The following is a 21054-nucleotide window of genomic DNA, read 5'->3' as shown; positions in this document are numbered from 1 at the left end:
CCTGGGATTGTGAGATCAACGATGGTCATGATCCCAGTGTCGTGGGATCGAGCCCCGTGTTGGGCTCTATGCTGAGCAGGGAACCTGTTTGAGATTCTCTCCCTCTTTGTCTCTATACCTCTCTCTCTCTTTCTCTCTCAGAAAAAAAGAAAGACCACAAAACTAAAAACAGGAATGCCAGACCTAACAAGCCAAGGAGCATAAACATTCAGAGCAAATTCTGCCTGGGGTCTTAGATCCAATCTCTTTTAGAAATAAAGGCAGAAAGGACATTTAAGAAATAAATCAGCGTATCTTTTGTCATTTAGAGGAAAAATGTTTAGGATTCCTTTTTTTGTACTTTTCAGAAGTGCCTTTGACTTCTGTGAAAGGACAGAGACAAGAGAGGGTTTGTCACTATCAGTTCCTCTGGTTTGTCGTCACGGGCCACACAGCTCTGTGGAGCTTTTTGCTGTGTTTCACCGTGTTAAACCTGAAGTACAAGGAAATGTATGTAGCTCTAAAGATGTTTCAAGTAGAAGTGAAAATCTGTTTTTGTGTGTGTGTGTATAATTTTTTGTAGAAATATGCTTTATATGTATATATACACATATACATATATATATACACACACACATATATATATATATATGTGTGTGTGTATATATATATATATATATATATATATGGATGGATTGGGAAAAGCTTTAAATATACTTAGGAACTTTTTCAATAACTTTCAATTGAATTTCATTGTATCCTCTCTCACTAGAAAGAAGGAAAGAAAAAAAGCCTGTACGTTTTACCTTCCTTTATTATTTAAAGAATACTGTATTAATTTTGTGTCTCCAGGAAACATCCAGTGCATAATTGGGGCATCCTCCTCTATGGGTTCATAGTAACCCTGTGTCGGATGGCCCCTAGACCCGCTCCTCATCCTTCCCCTGTGCGCACAAGATCTGGGAGTTGGGGGGACAGAGCCAGCCCCTCACAGGTTGCCTTTCCCAGCTTCCATGTCTACTGACTTCCTACAGGGTTCAGCCAATAGGAGACCCTGGTGGGAAATTGGTGGGAAGCAAGGCGGGAGGGAGAAACCTGCCCTGTGTTGGGCAGCATGGCCAGTCCTTGGCTTCACCTCCCATAGGACAGGCTCCTGAGAGTTACTTGTTATACCCCTGTCTTCTCTTTTCTTCCTGCCACCCAGCACTACCACGGGTGCTAAGGGCTCCTTGCTGTTACTGATTTCTGGGTTACAGCACCATTCGCAGCTGGCTTTACAGCTTCTGGTCACCTGTGTAACAGTTGCCGGCCTTAAATTTCCTTTGTGAAGTATCCAGTGATGTCTCTTCTTCTGGTTGGATCCTGACAGACACATAGACTCTACCCACAATGACCAATTTGTATCCTATAGTAAAGAGACAAAAGGAAGCCTGTTGGTAGTCTGTTTCAGTTTCAGTTGCCTATATTAAAACACAGACTCTTTCTTATCAGGCAAATGTTTCTTGCAAGTTTCTGGCTTAAAATGGTGATCGTATTTATGTGTGGGTTTAATTGGCAACAGACTGGACTACTTGCTTGGAGTTTTATTTGCTGATAGATATCATTCTTTTATTCTCTTAATTACTGACCTGATCATATACTTATTTAAGTGCTTAATTTGTATTACTTTTTAAATTTGTTTTATAAAGATGCCACTGTCATTGACTGTGTAAATCTGTTCTCAGCATTTAAAAATAAATTAACTGCCGACTTCTGTAAAATGTGCAACCCTTCAATAAGTAAAATTCACATGAGGCATTGAGATAGTAAGGATTGAATTGAGAAACATCCTGAATGATGCCTAGGTTGAGCAAAATCATTTGAGATGGTTTTACAGTCCTTTATATATAATGTGTGATAGATGAGTGATTCTACTGCTTTTTTAGCTCTGTCCGGTGAAGGGGAAAAAACCCACAATAAATGACTTTCTTTCACTCTGTGGGAAACATCTTTATAGAGAACAGAGGTAGTAAGCAGATGTCAAGTCAGGGGCTGACAAGCACATGGCCCTGAGTATTTGGGCCCATGTGACTGTACATTAAGAAGGGAGGTGATTCAATTTCGGGGATTTGGGGTCATGTTGAATATTTTCTCTGGAGAAGGAGAACATACGTTTCAGATTAAAAAAAACAAACAAAAACAAAACTGGTTTTTTTCCCCCATATGTAACACTTTTGTATCTGGATTGCATTTTTAATATAACAGTGAAGTATTATTGAGACTAATTTTGTGGATCATCAGTCTGTACTTATGTAAGATGCTGGCTTAATATATAACGCCCATGTTTAAACCTCAGAATCTAGAACATTTTGATTTTGAGTACTCCTTGAAATAAATGACGACCTTTGCCTAAGATGGATGGCCCTTTCAATGGCCATCCTTTATATTGGCTACTAATGAGTATTATTGAGCCTCTGACTAATTCTGGAAAGCATTTTGGTGAATTAAATTGGGGCTCTGATTTCCTGAGTATGAAGACTGACAGGCCATTCCATACCCTGTAATTGATGTAAAAGCAGAGAGGAGCACCCTGATGATCCACATTTTCCTTATGTGGTGTGGGGAGCACAGGAACTTCAAAAGCATCATCTAGCCAAAATAGAATTATTTTTGTCAGCCATTTCTGCATTCTATTAAAAATGGTAGGAAAATGTGAAGTGCCACCAAACTTTGGAAGGGGAGTGAATCTCTTGTCCAATGATGTCCCCATCCTGTTCTCATACTCAGTATGTTAAAGCATCATCCAGCACAGCTATTTGCTGGTGTTAAATGGTTCATTATAGTCAGTGAACCACAAAATGGTCTGCATAGAAGGAAAGAACTCGTAATCATGGGCCAGATGCACAGGCCATGGAACTGATGATGCCTAGAAGGGCAAAATCTGATTCTTTGTATTCACTGGATTTATTGCAAGTTTGGATATGTTTATCTCCCTGTGTTCCTGAAGTTCCTGGAGGAAAAGGCAGAACAGTCTAACATGTAAATAAGAAAACTCAGTCCAAATAGGCCCACAAATACATTAAGAACTTCATTCTTAAATAGAAACTAGGTATTGAGACTCCTACTTCCTTTTCTTTATATCCCTTCTTTCCTGTATCGTTACTGCAAATGGATTGTTGGCTTTTGCTTTTGCTTTATTTCAGTCTCTTGAATACTTTTTTCTATAAGATGGCAACTCTGTGTATGCGTGTTCCATCTTATGTCAAGATAAAATGGGTCAAGAAGCTGTGTTTTTTGCAAAGCAGTTCAGTCCATATTTAGTTGATACATGGACTCCCGGGTTTAAGGACTCCCTAAGCTTCAGTACCTAATCCCTTGTGCTTTTTATACTCTTTTTCTTGCAGTCTTTATAGAATAAGTTTGGACATGGCAGACAGCTCTCCTCTTTAATCTCTTAGCATCTGTGACACTGTACCCTCCTGGTTTTCACTGTCTCCCTCACCACTCCTTAGCCTCCTCTGTCAGCTCCCTTTCCTCTCTCCGAGCTCTAAATGTTGCAGCCCCTTAAAGGCTTGGTCTTGAACTCTTCTCCCCTACACTTGTTACAGAGCCAAGCACTGTCCTGCCTCAGGACCCTCACATGTACTTTTGTCTTGGACCACCTACCCTCCAACCTTCCCCTAGCTGATTCTTCCTCCTTTTTCTTCCCCTCTTCCTGTCTGGACTCCATGTGTTGGACCATTTCCTTCTCTTCAGACATACCCTATGCTTTCCCACCTCTCTTCATACTTGGGTTCATTCTGTTTTCTGCTGTATCATGGCCAAATTCTGCTTTTCATTGCCCAGCAAAAAAGCCATCTCACTTCAGGAAAGTTTCTTTTAATCAGTCACCAAAGATTTTAAAAAATTCACATCAGCTGATATATTTCCATACCAGTCATAGTCCTCTTCACATTTACCTCCTATTATTATTTTTATATATGTGTTGTGTCCCCATTAGACTGTAGAGTCCTCAAAGGCAAGGACTTTATCTTCAATTTGATTGTGTCTTCCACAGAACACACTCTAGAGTCTTACCTATAACACTTATACAGTAAATATACATTAGGTTAAATTAAAATAATTCCTACATCAGGCAGAGAAACATTTACATCATAGCTCGCTAAGGCCCCTGTTCCTCATTTCAGAAGAAATGAGAGACATTGAGTCTCTGAGGATTACTACCTCTGGCCTATGAAGGCTCTTACTTGTGCCTAGATACGTAACTCTGAGTGAACTTTATGTCATTTTTATCAGAGCAAGCAGACTGCTGTAAATGGTATAGGGACTATCAAACACTTCTGTTACTTTGCCTTTCCAGGCTGAAAAAGGAGATAACTTGTGTTGTTTTGAGCTGCTTGTTGGTTTTCTGCTCTATTAATCAGGGCTGTATTATTTACCTTGTTCAAAAAGACCCATCCAAACATCCTTTTGCTCCTTTGAATTGTTGGGTATTAATCCACTGCTGTGGGATACATTGGTAAAGATTTCAGAAATTGCAGAGAAGTGTTTCTCTAATCCCTCAAGTTTGTTAAGTACTTTATTATAATAGAGATCATAATCTCCTAGTTGGTGGAAGAGGTGAAATGGTTACTGGGAATATTTGTCACTTGTTGCATAATTATTGTATTAGGAAACACTTTGTCCATTTTTTTAATCCTTTCCATATGCTGTAGGTCCCTTAGGAAATACGTTGATGGCACTGAGTTTCATGTCTTTCATAGGACATTGAGCAGTGCTCTGGTCACTGTAATTCAGTTAGTGACCTCAAGCCTTCATAGGCAAGCCTTCATAGGCAAGCCTTGAAAGCACGCTCTCATTAGTGTTTGTGTACATAGCCGTTCACAACTCTTATTAAAGTCCTCACAGTTGTGAGGCTGTGATTGTGGCAGCGTGCAGTCTCAGAGCACCTTGACCGTTCAGCATAAATTGCCAGCCCAGCCCGCCGGTGAGTGGTTTCAGGGCACGAGTGAGAGTGAGCCTTTGTGCCATCACTGTGTACCTCTTGGTTTGTTCTACACCAGCCACCAGTCATAAGAGGCCATTTGAGTCTGCTCAGCGACTTATATCCCCTGATGACTTTGTTTCTGTTTTCCTCTGGTTTTTTTTCATATTAAAAAATGTTTGTGAGAAAGCCTCAAGTTGCAGCCTATCTGACAAATGGTAACATTGTTAACGTATTTCCTCTTTCTGTAAAATTTATGACTTGTTTGCTTGCAGTTACTGTTTATTAAGTATTCATGGCTTGTAGGGTGCTGAGCAACAGAGAGAATATTCAAGTTCGGCTAAGGGCAGAAGATAACATAGCAGGGATTTCTCATTCTAAAGGGATATTATTAAATTAAGACGAGGGCTGATCTTTTCTAATTTGACCTGCAGTTGGTAGAAGACGAGGCGTCCCTGGCTCATTACTCTTCACTGTCTGGCACTGTTTGACATTTATCGTGGGTGGAATTGGGGGAGGGACTGGAGGGTCTAGGTTCTGTGAACATACCAGGAAAGACCGCTTGGAACTGCCCAAATGGCCCCTAAATTCGGGGGTGGGGGGTGATAAAAAGCAACAACAATTAAAAAAAATTTAGTGTTTGTACCATAAGAACATTTAGCTGTAATTCTAAACATTTTAGTAATTAAATTTTATTTCTTGACAGATATCATTAAGTATTACCCAGACTTTGAAATACAGACTTTCAGAATCAGCATTCTGCATCCCCTCTCCCTCATCCCATCCACCCTCTCTCGAAGAATAGCTTTTGTGCATACTGGCCATGAGGCCCTGGAGCCATAATACGTACTTACAGGCACTCTCTCTAACAAGCATTGCTCAAAATGAGGAAAATGAATTTATTGTCTTATGTTTTAGCAAGTCGCCAGCTAATAAATCAGATCGAGCAGTTTTTGGATACTAATGAAACACCGTATTTTATGAAGAGCATGGACTGCATCACAGTGTTCCGGGAAGAAGCCATTCAGGTAATGCTGTCCTCACCTGTCTTCCTCTTCCTAAACAGTTGGCCACCATCACAAGGGACACAGCGCCCCACAAGCAAGCACGGGCTTTTGGAAATAACTGTCCTCACTAAGAATAGCAGTGTTTGCCAAGAGATGCAGAAATGACTGAGTCATTTTACTCTGGCCGTCATTTCTGAGGGGGCACAAAGATGGGTGTGGTGAATGCGATGCTTAGTCCCTGAGAATTAGCTTTTTATTACGGTGAAGTCCATGCTGCATGATTCCTATTTAGGGAACCAGGGAAATTTCCACTGTAACCTCTCGTGGCCCACTCATTAAAGGACCAGTTAACTGTTTTAAAGAAACTGATGGAAAATATATATTGGTAGGATTATTGAGAAGGATTTTATGAAGACAGGAGTAGGGATCTGGAATGCCAGGAAAAATGAAAAACACTGAAAGTTAATTCACTTAGCAGCACACCCCACTTTTTGTGTGGGTTTTTTTTTGTTTGTTTTATTAGGAATTTTGAAAAACCATTGTAAAAGTTTTCCAAATTGTTTCTAGGCTTTTATACAGAAACTCTAGGCAAGAGTGAGCAAGTTCAAATTAGAAAGTGTATTTTTAAAATAGATGTAGTTGCAGTGTATATTAGTGCTTATATGGATGCTTATTAAATATTTGCTGAGTGAGTGAACAGATTAATTCCTGAATTGTTTAGGTACTTAACAAAGAATGATAAGAAAATGAGAAAATTGTTAAAATTAGAAGATTCAGGAGTAGGTGATCCAGTGCCCTACAGATAAAAGACAAAATTAGGGCAAAGTGGAGTCCATATGAGACTAAGGATGCCCCAGGTGGAGGAGGGTCTAGTAACGTGGGAAAAGGTGATGAAAACATTGCTTTCCTGGCACTGCCCCCAGGCATGCGGAGCACCCAGTAACACTTCTGAGCACCGTTGTCACTATGCACCCTTGAAAGTACCAGGCCACTGGCTTTCTTTCTTAAGAAATAAAAGATTGTTTTTTTAAAGTGAGGGAGAGATGAAGGAGCATCCAAAGAGACTCAGAGACCTCTCAGCCACTCTTAATGTAAAGACCTTTTTTAGCTGCAAAACTGCAAAACACACAGACACACTAAAAGAAAAAAGGTTTTAGGGCGCCTGGGTGGCTCAGTCGGTTAAGCGTCCGACTTCGGCTCAGGTCATGATCTCGCGGTCCGTGAGTTCGAGCCCCGCGTCGGGCTCTGTGCTGACAGCTCAGAGCCTGGAGCCTGTTTCAGATTCTGTGCCTCCCTCTCTCTCTCTGACCTTCCCCCATTCATGCTTTGTCTCTCTCTGTCTCAAAAATGAACAAACGTTAATAAAAAAAAAATTTTTTAAAGAAAAAAGGTTTTTATAAATGGGAAGATGTGACTACTGACTGGTTATTTACTCCTAATTTTTCGGTATTTTTTTAAAAAAGAGTCCCTCTCTATATTTTAGATACTGCATACAGAAATATTTATAGATGATGTAATATGCTTGACGTTTGCTTCCAAACAACCCCTGGGTTGAAGGAGAAGGTAGGAGTACAGATGGGACAAGATTGGCTAAGTCGACAGGTGTTGAGGCTGGGTGATGGGTATATGAGCATTGATGACATCATCCTATTTTTGTTTGAATTTGTCTATATGAAAGGTCAAAAAGCAAAGTACCAGGCCACCAAAAAACCTGTTGTGGCCCTACGGAGTTCTCTACCATCCACAGATGGAAAGATTCCTGGTTCCCAGTGAACAAAGCTGAAATTTGAAATGCCATACCCCATTTCCCATTTCACCAAAGAAGAACATGACATATTTTTCTTATAAATAATGGTGGTCTCAGTATATATAGCACTTTGTCCTGGGAAGGACTTGTCTCCGTGTTGGCTCCAACCTGATGCCCCTCTACCCGCCCATGCCTCCAGGTTTCGGAAGAGCAGTGCTTTAACAATTTCCTGAAAGCCCTTCGAGAGAAAGTGGAAATTAAACAATTAAAGCATTTCTGGGACATTGTCGTTCAGGGTAAGGTGTCTTTTGTCATTTGCTCCAAACATTTGTGCTGTTTTTTCTAAATATAAGTGTAAATTACATTGTCTGATGTGTTATGTGGCAACCTGATGCCTTTCCATGTGGATTTGGGAAATGCTCAGTTAATAAGCATAAATAAAAAGTCATAAATAATAAGTCAACACGCAAGTCCTGTCTTCAGCTGTGTGCAGCATGGCCCATTTCTCAGATGGTACCTTGCTGTTTGTTGGAAGAAACCATGTGGGCAAACACTGCCCCCTTTCTCAGATGCTTAGACCCTTTCGTCCTGTCCATCCTGCCGGATCCACAGCACTCTCATTGACCTCACCCACAGTTTGCTCTCCTGTGGCCTTCCATTAACATGTTCTTGGGCTTTCTGCTCCAGCAGACCAGCATCTTCATGCACCACAGCCGCTCCCTCACATTGGACTGGTGCAGACTAATCTCAGAAAGAAGACAGCACACACTCTTCCAGTGTTAGGCCTGATGTCTGATTTCCTTCGTGCACTTTGCCCTTTTTTTTTTTTTTAACCTGACTTGATTTTCTTTCAGAACTTGATTTTCTTTTCAGGTAGTATAAGATATTACCTGTTAAAAATATCTGTTATGAAAACAATCGTGTTGAAAATTATGAAACTTTCCACTTGAAGTAGGGCCCTTGGATGAGTTTCAAGCTGTGTTCCTGTGCAGATTCTGTGAAAAGGAGTTGCAGATCTATCTATCCAGCTTCAAATGGCAGCTTCTCATCAGTCAGGAACTATCTTCCTGACAGTTCATTTTTCAGCCCTTTAGCTTCTAGACTGGGGAGCAGAAGCCATTAGAATAGGTGGTGAATGGGGCTTACTCAGATCACTTTGGTGTCTCTGCTGCTGACCTGCTAGATGAAAGAGATTGTTTTTGGTATTTATTGATTGCCTCCAGCATATTGTTTACTGAACAGAAACTTATAGGACATACACAGGGTACATATTTACTGAGAGCTTATCTCCTGTTGAGAGAATACACATGACCTGTGCCATTCCTAGGTACAAATGGATGTTAAATGGGCTTTTCTTTCTTTTTTATTTAAAAACAATTTTTTAATGTTTATTTATTTTTGAGAGCGAGAGAGATTGAGTCAGAGCACGAGTGGGGAGGGACAGAGAGAGGGAGACACAGAATCCAAGTCTGGCTGCAGGCTCCAGGCTCTGAGCTGTCAGCACAGAGCCCAATGTGGGGCTTGAACTCACGAGCCATGAGATCAGGACCTGAGCTGAAGTCAGACACTTAACTGACTGAGCCACCCAGGCGCCCCATGTATGTGCTTTTCTGAAGGTGTATCAAGCATCAACTCTTTGAGGCAGGGTAAAATCTTACGAAGAAGAGAGAACCGAAGGGTAGATTTTCTATTCTTGATTTGCTCTCACTGAGCTAAAATTGACGTACGTGCTAAGTTGCAGACATGACCATTGTGAGAACATGTTTCCTCCCGACCTTGGGCCTCTTGCCGTTCCGTCAGTAGCCAGTAACATTACTAGAAGTCAAAATGTCTGCAGATTCTCATATTGGATACCTAATGGATTTGGGCCAAAGTATAGTTATTAGGTTATTTATTTACTGAACTTACACCATGCACAACATTGAGGGGAATATAAAGGTGAATAAAACCCTGTCCCTGTCCTGGAGAAAAGTGTGGTCCGTTAGGAGAGAGGAAATATGTACAAATAGTTACACAAGGTAAGATGTGATGGGAGCCATTTCAAAGGTGTAAACAAAGCGATGTGAAAATTCTCAAGGAGAGATTTAATCAAGGAAGGCATCATAAGGCAGGCGGCATCCACAAGCAAAGTAGGAGAAAGGATAGGATGCAAGGAACAACAGTTTTGCATTTCCTACAGAGAAGTGCACCCTGTATAGTTTTAAAAATCTCCCATGCAAAGATGGGAGCGGCACGGTAGAAAGGAAGGTATGATTGGGATTGATTCTTTGCACTTGGATTTCACTCTGTGAATTACTTTTTAGATGGAATTACTCTGATCACCAAAGATGAAGCCCCCGGAAGTTCCATCACAGCTGAAGAAGCCAAAAAGGTATTGAGGAATAATACCCTGTCTGTAGATGAATTATTGTAGTGGATATTTTCTGGATGTGCATTCTTCCTTGAAGATTTTAAATTTTAAGGGTAACTAAATTAGGGTCCCCATTCTTTATACAACCAATCGGCAGATTCCTCCAACTGCCCCATCTTTGTGGCTGATACTGTAAACTCGTTCAGTTTTCCATAGACTGCAGTGATGCTTCTAGAATTCACTTGGAACCGCAGCTTTATTGACTCTAGAGCTCCTAAAGTCCCTAGTGCATACCAAGCTTATTCTGGGCGTTGGTAAAGGCTCTGAAATCCAGGCCATCCAGTGATTCCCACCATGGCCACACATTAGTCACCGAGGGGACTGTTACTTAAGAAATTTGAAGGGGGCACCTGGGTGGCATAGTTGGTTGAATGTCTGACTCTTGATTTTGGCTCAGGTCATAACCTCAGGGTCATGAAATTGAGCCCCGTGTGGGGCTCTGTGCTAAGCTTGGAGGCTGCTTAAGATTCTCTCTCTTGGGGCACCCGGGTCGCTCAGTCAGTTGAGCATCTGACTTTGGCTCAGGTCATGATCTCATGGTTCGTGAGTTTGAGCCCCATATTGGGCTTGCTGCTGTCAGCACAGAGCCTGCTTCGGATCCTCTGTCCTCTCTCTGCCCCTCCCCCACATGTGTTCTCTCTCTCTCTCTCTGTCTCTGTCTCTGTCTCTTTCTTTCAAATATAAATACTAAAAAAAAAAGATTCTTTCTCTCCCCCTCTACTGCTCACACACTCTCTCTCAAAAAAAATTAAAAACTTAAAAATATTTAAAAAAAACCCAAAAACTAATGACCACGCCCCACCCCCAAAGATTCTGTTAGTCTGAAATTGAGGTCCTGGGCAGGGTTTGAGGTCTTAAAGCCCCTCAGGTGATTGTAGTACATAGACAGTAGAGAAACCCTAGTATTCCAGAGTAAGACAAAGTATTCCAAAGGTGTTTTTTAATAAAAGACCCCATGTATTGACACAAATAGACCAGGGTCTCCCTGTTTGTATCTGATTCAGCCATGAATCAGATATATTGACTGTTGAGTTTGGTAATCTTTCATTATACCTCAGATCTGTGGTGAAATTTTTTTTTAAGGTTTTTTTTCTTTTTTAATTTTTTTATTTGAGTGTGGGAGAGAGCACGAGTCGGGGAGAGGGACAGAGGGAGGGAAGGAGGGAGGAAGGGGGAGAGAGAGAGAGAGAGGGAGAGAGAGAGAGAGAGAGAGAGAGAGAGAATGAATTTTAACCAGGCTCCATGCTGAGCGTGGATCCCACGGCCCTGGGATCATGACCTGAGCCAAAATCAAAAGTCAGATACTTAACTGACTGAGCCACCCAGGTGCCCCATGAAATTTTAATATATTTTAATAAAATTAAATAGGGTTTCTCACAAGTATGTGTTTCATAACATTAACTTCAGTTGCAGTACCTGACTGATCCAGCCCTGCTGGCACAACACCCAGCAGCTGTCAGTTACTGTGCCTGGCCCCTGCCATCTGCTGGGCACTGTGCTAGATAAGACAGCACCCTGCCCTTAAACCATCAGTTACAGGGTTGCAGAGGAAGATAGTAGAGATTCAAAAAACTAAAAACACACGCTAAGGGAGAGCTTGATCTGGGCTAGCAGACAGGAATCTGTTAAGAGAAAGGCAGGAACAAGGCTGGAAGTTTTCATCTTATGGCTAAATTCAGGCCAAATTTTAAAAATGCCTTAAATTTTCAACTCAATAAAGGCATTTGGCAGAAACCATAGTATTTTTGGGGGGGAAAGAAGTTAGAATCTGTTAGAAACTGTATTAAGCACTTTGCCTGGCAAAAACATTTTGTTAAAGAACATATCCGGTCCCTGCTTTCAGGAAGTAAGATCCTGAAATTTTAGAAGCATACCCTAAGATGCTGATTTTTGTCTCTAAAGGGGCTCCACAGGGTCTGTACCCTCTTCCACCACAGTCAATACTGTGACTATGTCCGTACTCAAGAGTATGTCATCTAACTGCTTGGTTTTATTTCTGTTTGTTACTTTATACACTGGCATGATATTTCCCCCTTGAACTAGAGTGTATCATTCAGTGCTCTCCAGAGAGACCAAACCAATAGAATATATATATGGGATATATGGGTGTGGGGGGGGGAGTGGGGGGGATTGGGGAAAGATTTATTTTGAAGAATTGGCTCATGAAATTGTGGGGACTGGCCAATCTGAAATTTGTCAGGCAGGCCAGCAGGCTAGAAATTCAGGCAGGATTTCTGTGTTACACTCTTGAGGCAGAATTCCTTCAATTGATTGGATGAGGCCTCCCAGTATTACCAAGGGTAATCTTTATTTCAAGGCAGCTGATTGTAAATGTTAATCACCTTCACAGCAACATCTAGACTAGTGTTTTGCACACCGTAGCTGGGCACCGTGGCCTAGCCAGTTGACACAAAAAGTTAGCCATCACTTAGCATGAAGGCTTATCAATCAGCTTTTGCTAAACAAGTAAATTAAATCAAGACAAATCATTGCATTAAAAAAAAAAAAAATCTGTCATCCAGGTGAGAGTTGAGTACGTATTACTGTTAGTGAAGAAAGCAGAGAAGCACAGATCTGAAAAGGGAGTGTTTCCCTCCCCGCAGTGCATCTTAAGCAAAGGTGTCATGGCTAAGTGAGTCCAGAATAGTAGGGAAGAAAGAAGTCTAAGAAGGGATGGTGTGCTTCTTGCAAGTTGTCTGAGGCTTGTTCTGTGCTGCAAATGCAGTATCTTCTTTGGAACTTAAAGGCACAGAGCCTAACCTTGGGGAATCTCAATGTCTGATCATTAAGGTGCAGAGAGGAATTTCAGTTAATGACTAGGTGTGGGGCTCTGTCTATCCTTAACATGGTTCCAGTGTCAGCAGAGCTGATTACAGTTGGTTGTGAGTTAAGACAACTCTGAAAACTTCCCATCTTTTTGTTCCCAAAACATTCATTTTGTTTATCAGGGGGAAAACTTAATCCTTGTATTAAAAAAAAATTTTTTTTACGTTTTTTTATTTATTTTTTGAGAAGAGAGAGAGAGTCCCAAGCAGGCTCTGCACAGCCAGTGCGGAGCCGGATGTAGGGCTCGAACTCACGAACCGGTGAGATCATGACCTGAGCAGAAACCAAGAGCCAGCCGTCTAACTGACCGAGCCCCCCAGGTGCTCCTGTGTTAAAGATGTTGTTAAATGGCACTTGTTGACTGTGGGAGAGACATGTGGGAGGGAGAATGCACATACAGAGGACACTGGGGAGAATCACTGAGGAAGGGCCTGGCTTGGGGAAACTGGCTTTTTGTGGTTTCCAAGACCTACTGCAGCAGGGCAGGGAGGGGGAGCCTCTTCTGACTATGCACTGCAGGATTTATGTTGCCTACAGAGGGAGTATTAAGTTGGGACACTTCCCAAATAATCAGTTAAGGAAACTGGACTATAAGAGGTTGAAGGGCAGTCCTCACAGTCCATTTCAAGTCTGCCAAGTTACTTCCATAAGTCACTTGAAGTTAGAAAGCTGTCAAATTATTATTAAATGTTGATGATTTGCATGGGATGTCTGTTTGAAATGAAAATGAAATCCTAACTTTACACTCGCATGTCTTAAGGAGAGCCATTTCCCTCTGGTATATTCTCGAAAAGTGTAGATTTTAAGACTCTTTGAGCAATCTAGGTAAGTCAGTCCTGCTCCAGAAATAGAAAGTTCTTCCATGTAAGTTTAGATAGTCACTCTCTTTTAAATTCACTCATAGCTCTCATTTCATTTTGAAGCCTAGACTATAAACATGATGCCTCTTTCCCCCCAACATTTGCTTTTATTGTCACTATAATTTGCCAGTTCTTTCACTTAACTTTTTCTGTTTCCTTTTGTTATTGTCAGACATACAGTCTCATTTGATGTTTGGTAGAGCCTTCAGATAGCTCTCATGTCCACCCCTCAAGGCGTGGCTCTGTGGGGAGTGGCGTGCAGCTTACGCCCGGCACGTTCCAGGAGCATTGGGAGGTTGTTTGCCCTGGGACCACCAGTAGTAACACACTTGGACTTGTGGAAGGTTAGGATAGGCTGACTCTTCATTTGAAGTTTGTCTTCTTTATCAAAGACTTCCTTTTTTTTTTTTTTTTTTTTTTAAATAAGTTTCTTCTTGCTAACCTATGTTAGAGTTAGAACAGTGGTTCTCAACCAGGAATGATTTTGCTCCCCAGGAGACATTTGGTATTGTCTAGAGTCATTTTGGTGGTTACAATGGTGGGTATGGGTGCTACTGACTCCTAGTGAGCAGAGGCCAGGGATGCTGGGAAACATCCTGTGGTTCACAGGACAGCCCTCTAACATAAAATAATTATCTGAGGGCTCCTGGGTGGCTCAGTCGGTTGAGCAGCCGAGTCTTGATTTCAGTTCAAGTCATGATCCCAAGGTCATGGGATTAAGCCCTGCCTGCATCAGGCTCCATACTGAGTGTGGAGGCCGCTTAGGATTCTCCTTCTCTCCCTCTGCCCTTCTCCCCTGTGCTCGCTCTCTCTCTCTCTCTCTCTCTCTCTCAAATAAAAAATTTAAAAAAAAAAAGAATTCTCTGGCCCAAAATGTTGAATAATGATGTCGGGAAGCCCTGGGTTAGAAGAATTAAAACAAGCCAGATCCTTAACTAAGGCAGAGGAAGTTGGCTTACGTTGTGTATAATTTCATTCAGCTGGAAAGAATTCTAATGATCTTCTAATGGAGTTTTTATTTTTGAAACGTAACGCTTACAGGGAAACCTGATACATAAAACAGAGAAGGGTGGTGCCTCTCAGTTGGTGGACAATGAGTGTGGCAGTTTGGGATTACCCGTGCACGGGGGACTCAGAAGAACACGCAGGACCTCAAGGAACAGAACCTGAAAAATACTGATCCAGTCTAACCTCCTTATTTCATAGATGAAGAAACATAGGGCCCCAAGAAGTAAAATAACATGGCTGAGATCTCTTCGTAGGTCCCTGGCCAAGAGTCCAGTTCTAGGACTGGCCCCCAGTCCTTCATTCTTTTTACTCCATACTAGGAGCACGGATGGGAAAGAGGATTTCTCCCCATGGCTTTGCTGTATTATTTTTCACGGATACCAGGGGGCTGAGAGCTATGTCTAAATAATCATTTGATGGGAACTCTGTGGGGGGATAATCATCTTTTTAGTACTTGTTTTCCTTGTAGCCGCCTAATCTAGCCTTCTCTTTTGTTGTTGACATTTACTGATTTTCCACTTTAGCATCATAGATGATAGGAGTTTAGCAATCTGGTCATTTTACAAACTCCATCTAGAGAGGTGACATTGACTTGCTTAGTGTCTCCTAGCAAGTTCATGGCTAGCAGAACTGAGTAGAATCTAGAGCCCCGGAAACCATTATGGTCATCTTCCCACCACACCATGGCGCCACCGCTCCATGCCTCCAGCCACATCTACGTACAGGAAAGATGCTCGTGTCCCCCCTTGCAAGAGTACACCCAGTTTTCTGTGTGTGAGTTTGTGAGAGATCTCCAAACTTGTGAAGGATTATAAGATAAAATATGTGAATCATTTCTTGAGAACAGTTTTCTTTAACTGCTGTCCCCTGTTGGCCCCATGACAATTTTTCCTTTGCTCTTTTCCACTTTTCTTTTCTGCCTTAAGTCTCTGGTGTAGTTGTTTCGTATGCTAATTCAAAGAAAAGCAGTAAGGAAAATACTACAGTTTTATCTTATATTTGTTTAGAGCTTGATACTTTTAGTATAAAGTTTTAAAATTTTTATTGAAGTGGAACATACATATAGTAAGTGCACAAAGCTTAAATATGCAACCTGATGAATTCTTACATATTCACATATATGGGTACCCACCACTCAGATCAAAATATAGAACATTTACATTACCCCCGAAGCCTCTTTGTACCCTTCGCATTCAGAAACCCCTGGTCCCCGGGGTAACCACTATTCTGACACCTGTCCCTTGAGCATAGCTTTGCCTGTCCTTAACCTTTATGATTCATCCATGATGTTAGAGTGATTCATCCTTTGTTATAGCTATGCTCCCTTTTACGGTTATACCATCATTTATTTATCCATTCCCCTCATGGTGGGCATTTGATTGTTTCCAGACTTTGGCACTTATGAAAATGCTATGGCTCTTGTACATACACGTCATTTGGTGGACATATATCAGGTACACTCCTAGGAGTTGAACATAAAAGCGACATATGACGAGGTAGGTTTGCATACTTTTTTCCATCTGAGGCCCACCACAACCCATGAGATAGAGCGAGCACTAGTATTCCCTTTTGGTTTTGGGGGGAAATGAATTATAGAAAGGTCAAGCGGCTTGCCCATGAGGCTGAGGTTAGCTAGGGTTACGGTTATGTTCTCCCACAGCGGGTTGCCAGATTTCTCTGCTGTGCAATATGGCCTTTGTAGCACGATGTAAGATACACAGGGTATACACTCACATGTATGTCCTTTTAGGCAAAATACATGCAAACAGACTTGTTCTTCCTGATGCTTTTATACATCTGGATTATGGGTGGACTGGATAGTATTGGAGTCAGCCCGCTGGAAGCCCTGTGAGTTTAATTCAGGACTGGTCAGGGTCTGAGCACAAGCTGATGATTAGTTGTTAGTCTTATGGAGGGGTTAGACTGGTTGTTTCCATACAGACGTTACTGACTCCATTTCCCTGCTGTGGCCAGGATTGTATTTCGGTGTGCTTGCAAAGCAACAGTTTGTCCATTTCACAAAGCTCTTCAAGTAAGGACACTCTTTCTTGGTAACCCCAAGTGAATCCTGGTGGTTTGAGGAAGGAGGAGTGTGTCACACAAGTATCCTTTCTATTTATTCTCAACCTGGCAGCATTGCAGAGGGAAAGAACACGCGAGAAGATGAGAGTTGGCTCCTGCCCCTTCCTGCTGCGTTCAGAGAATCTGTTGCTTTTATTGAGAAAGCAGGCCAGTCATCGAGTTCTCTGCTATATCTCCAGCTTCCCGTCACACTGCACAGCCTGCAAATTACTTGCAGTTAAAAACTCTGATGAAGAGGAGTGATATGTGTAAGGGATCAGCCTTGCCTGGGGCTCTGGGGAGATAATGGATGGCAGCCCGGCTTTTAGCCATCATTCGCTTGCGCAGAAGTATGAAGCAGATCTGTCAGGAGAATCACTTGCAGGTGCTTAGCACGTGATGGAAATGAGAGTTTGCTTGCTGGTGCTCCTCTCTTCCTAGGAGGTCGGCTTGGTCTCAGCGATGGGCCGTTTGTGTTTAATTGTATGTACTGCAGTCGTACTGTGCAGACAGCCCTGCCTTCATCTGTCTGGTAATTGCACCGTGAAAAGGGGGTGTGCAGGTGAGGAGGGATGGAGTTTGGAGCTCTTAGAGGCTATGTGCCAGAAAATGTTAGGGGTTTTCTAGACTGGCAAATACCTACCACATATCCGGTCCCTCAGGGTGATGAAGGGTATGGTGGACTGTGGAACTGCTGGGCCCTGGGAGCGTGTCTGTGTCTGGCAGGTGCTGCTGATGTGTGGCCCCCCCAGAGGTTTCTGGAAAAACACAGCTCTGCTCTTAACCCTCTTCACCCAAACTGGGCAAGTCTTTTAGCCATGCATTCCTAATGTAAGAACTATCATGCAGCTAAGTGGTAATGCATAGGAGAGGCAAGGAACAAAGTAAAAACCATTTTTAATGATGGTAATTAGAATCATAATCTAAGGTATCTAGGATATCCTAGACCTCTTAGAATCTAGGATAGAGCAGAGTTTAATCTTCAGACATACACCATATGCAGATACACGTGTGGTGGTCATTTATCTGTACTTGGCCCTCAGGTATCTTAATAATCAACTAGAATAAATAAAAAAGAATTAATGGTACAGAAGCTGCATTATAGTTCTACTTCAGACTGTATCCCCCTTTGCTAGCATTTCCCATCTCTTATACCATTGATGCCCAGCACTGAACATGGTCCAGTTTCAGGTCAACAAAGGGCCATGGAAGGATCCACGAGTATCCTGAGAAGGAATAAATTCCTGAGTCTCTCAGTCAAAACTGAAGTTAATGAGTGGTGAGTGGTTTTGACTGAGGAAAAAAAGTCCAGGACAGAGGCTGAGTCAAAAGCAAACTGTCATGGCCATGGCGCCAGTTCTGCAGATACAGTGTCCACCGATGCTGTGTTATGACCCGTGTGTGTGAGTTTCTGCACTCGAGGGATGGCAGGACGTGCAGCACTGGCTTCCTGACACTTGCCGCACATAGCCTAATAATTCAGGGTGACTTTGGCCTTGTGCTCCATGCACACTGGCCCTGAGGAGTGCAGGCGGGAGAGGGAGGCCCCACCTTTAAAAACGCTCCTCTGGGTTTGGCTCTGCGGCCATTTCAGGGACTTAGGGTACCAGGAGATGGAGCACCCTCTGGGGTTAGATAAGTGGATGACAAACCCCAGCTCTCAGACCCAGTTACTGCCTGCCTGGAAGAGAGGAGACCCCACTGCTCTCTCCTAGAGGGATGGGGAGAGAGCAGGAGTGTTCAGATGATTTTCAAGGGCACCCAGCACTTTTTTAAAATCTGAATTTCATCCCTAGATCCTTGCAGACTTCGATTCAGGGCACTTGCTTTTCTGTGCATCTGCCTTTCAGAAGCTCCAGGTCTAGAATACTAATGCTGAACAGAAGCATGCATTAGAAGTTTTCTCCTCCACCTTTGTTTTTCAGACGTTTTCTAACCAATTGAAGGATTTCCAGGAAAGGAATTGCACAGCCTCTCAAGCTCACCCATTTTTGTGTTTCACATCATTTACAGGAAGTCCTACCTTTTGTCCTCCATAGAGTTGAGGAATGAGATTCTAACTGTTGAGTTCACACACTGGATTCTTATGCTCCTTTCAAAAGAGACCAAAACGTAATCGTTCCAGGAGTTTAGTTCTTTTCCTTATTTTAGAGAGAGACAGAGGGACAGCACGAACAGGGGAGAGGGGCAGAGAGAGAGAGTGAGAGAGAGAGAGAGAGAGAGAGAGAGAGGGACAGAGAGAATCTTAAGCAGGCTCCAAGCTCAGCTCATAGCTTGATCCCATGACCCTGGGATCATGACCTGAGCTGAAATCAAGAGTTGGACACTTAACCGACTGGCCCGAGGAGCCCCAGGTTTGGTTCTTTTCTTACCTCTAATGAGCACAAAAGTCCCCTGGGGAAGCAGAAATGGAAATGTCCGCAATGCCTGACACGGGGCCCTCCGGTGGGGTCACTGCCTTGGCAAACCATGTCGTTTTCTCCCTCTTCACAAGAACTTTCTCTTGGTGACTAATTAACGTGAACTATTCAACTTAAAAATTGGTGCTCTTGTCCAGGGCCAAATGAAGGAGTATGCATCAAGATGATGCTGCTTTGAGGCCACTGCAGTGAGACTTTGCTAAGCAAGCCTTCTTAGGTCTGCCTGTGACACCGCCAGCAGACTGTCCCCTCCATCCAAAGAGGCAAAAATGTCATTTTGGTGTCATGCCTGGCTTTGTATTCACAGTTTCTGGCCCCTAGAGAAAATCCAAATGAAGACGCAGCAGCCATATTTGCAGAAGGTGGTGACGTGGATGATTTAGTAAGTGCTTTTCATCTCTTCCAGGTGTTCTCCAGATCGGACTGGTCTGAATGTAAATACAGCCACAGTGCTACCTATCATAGGCCTGTTTCTTAATTTGAGTTTTAATTGCTGACACACCAGAAGCTCCCTACACTATTATTTATTGCCGTTATAAATTTAATCAGATAGGTAATTTCATAAGGAAATTCCTGTGCTCTCTGGTTTCACTTATATTGTTCATTCAGTTTAATCCTTTCTCGTGAAGGACTGAAAAAGAGCTGGTGAGGCCATTCCTTTAGTAGCAAAATGTCATAATTTACTGAAATTGCTCTCAACCAAAATAAGCAATACAGCATGCAATTTGTGTGGGTTGACAAATAAAAACAGCCTTTTAAAAGCCTAATTCTTGAATATTGTCAATTAACTTAATGTAAACAAAATCAGCTGAGAGGCATTTGGGGGATTTCTGGACCTCCTCACACCTTGTCTGGTTGCCTGGGAGGCTGTGTAAGTCTTGCCTTTGTATCCATCCTTCATGTGGGGAAACTTCCCACCTTTTAGCCTCACACGACAGCTAATTCCAGTACAAACTTTCAGTCTGTTTGTGGAGAAGTCTTCAGTGTTGTGACCACTTACTGGGTTTTTAACTCCTGAAACAGCACTGAGTTAGTACATGTATGCCACCAGTGAAGAGAGCCATTGTCGTTAAACTCCTTCTCACCAGGGAAGCAGCGGTCCGTGGTTGGCCTGGCTCCTTTCTAAAAGTGTTCTTCTCATTCACAGCTGGACTTGATATAGGTCGTGGCCGTGTGGGGAATCTGCGAGAATTGTCACCGCTCTCACGCTGGGAGTTCTGTCCAGAGGAGGCCATTCAAGGGAACTGGAAGCTCTGGGGATGGTCTCTGTAGGTTCTGCGGAAGAGAATCTCCTAATTCTCTGGAATGAGTAGATACAACTATAAGGGGTCATTTAGAGCCTATACATGTTTATAAAGAATCGTTGCTTTCTGATCAGTGTATTATTTCTTTTGTGGTCTTTATGATCTCGGTATATTTATGCATGTGCTTTGAAGTTTTTGGAAAACCGATTTCTTCCTGACCTGGTATACTGGTAAGAATCACAGGCCTCGTGGAGCTTCACCTCGTGTCATTGGTGACCTTCTGAGTCCTGTCCTGGAGGTACAGCCCACTGTCCGACCCCCCAACAGCTTATGCTGGTCATAGAGTGGTGGTAGTTCCTTACCGCCAAAAAGGTGGGTTTGGGAACTCGTGGCTAAGAGCTGACTCTTTGTGTTTTTATTTAAGCCTTTCATCCCCACATTACGTCAGCTGTATGTGTAGGTGGTTTTCCTTGAGTAGGGTGGGAGGGGGGCACAGCTTCCCTGCTCACGAAGCTACGGTGGTGATCTC

General features: G+C 42.6%; 1 protein-coding gene across 4 annotated transcripts in view; it reads left to right on the top strand.

The window, feature by feature from the left end:
- XRCC5 (X-ray repair cross complementing 5) overlaps positions 1–21054 on the top strand; it is a 130033-nt gene that overhangs the window by 69047 nt on the left and 39932 nt on the right. For 2 of the 4 annotated variants that reach the window (XM_053905056.1, XM_019446053.2), the window contains 5 exons: positions 5861–5970; positions 7896–7992; positions 10000–10067; positions 19589–19663; positions 20429–20655. In XM_053905056.1, coding sequence (XP_053761031.1) covers positions 5861–5970; positions 7896–7992; positions 10000–10067; positions 19589–19663; positions 20429–20443 — 365 coding nt within the window. In that variant the 3' untranslated portion in view covers positions 20444–20655. Of the gene's footprint in view, positions 1–5860; positions 5971–7895; positions 7993–9999; positions 10068–19588; positions 19664–19687; positions 20049–20428; positions 20656–21054 lie in introns of those variants that run through there. The other 2 variants (XM_019446054.2, XR_002079022.2) reach the window with 2 other exon arrangements.

Source organism: Panthera pardus, unplaced genomic scaffold, assembly GCF_024362965.1.
Source record: "Panthera pardus isolate Hobbes unplaced genomic scaffold, ASM2436296v1 HiC_scaffold_10, whole genome shotgun sequence".
Classification (NCBI taxonomy): Eukaryota; Metazoa; Chordata; class Mammalia; order Carnivora; family Felidae; genus Panthera; species Panthera pardus.
This window is presented reverse-complemented; position numbering and strand designations above follow the sequence as displayed.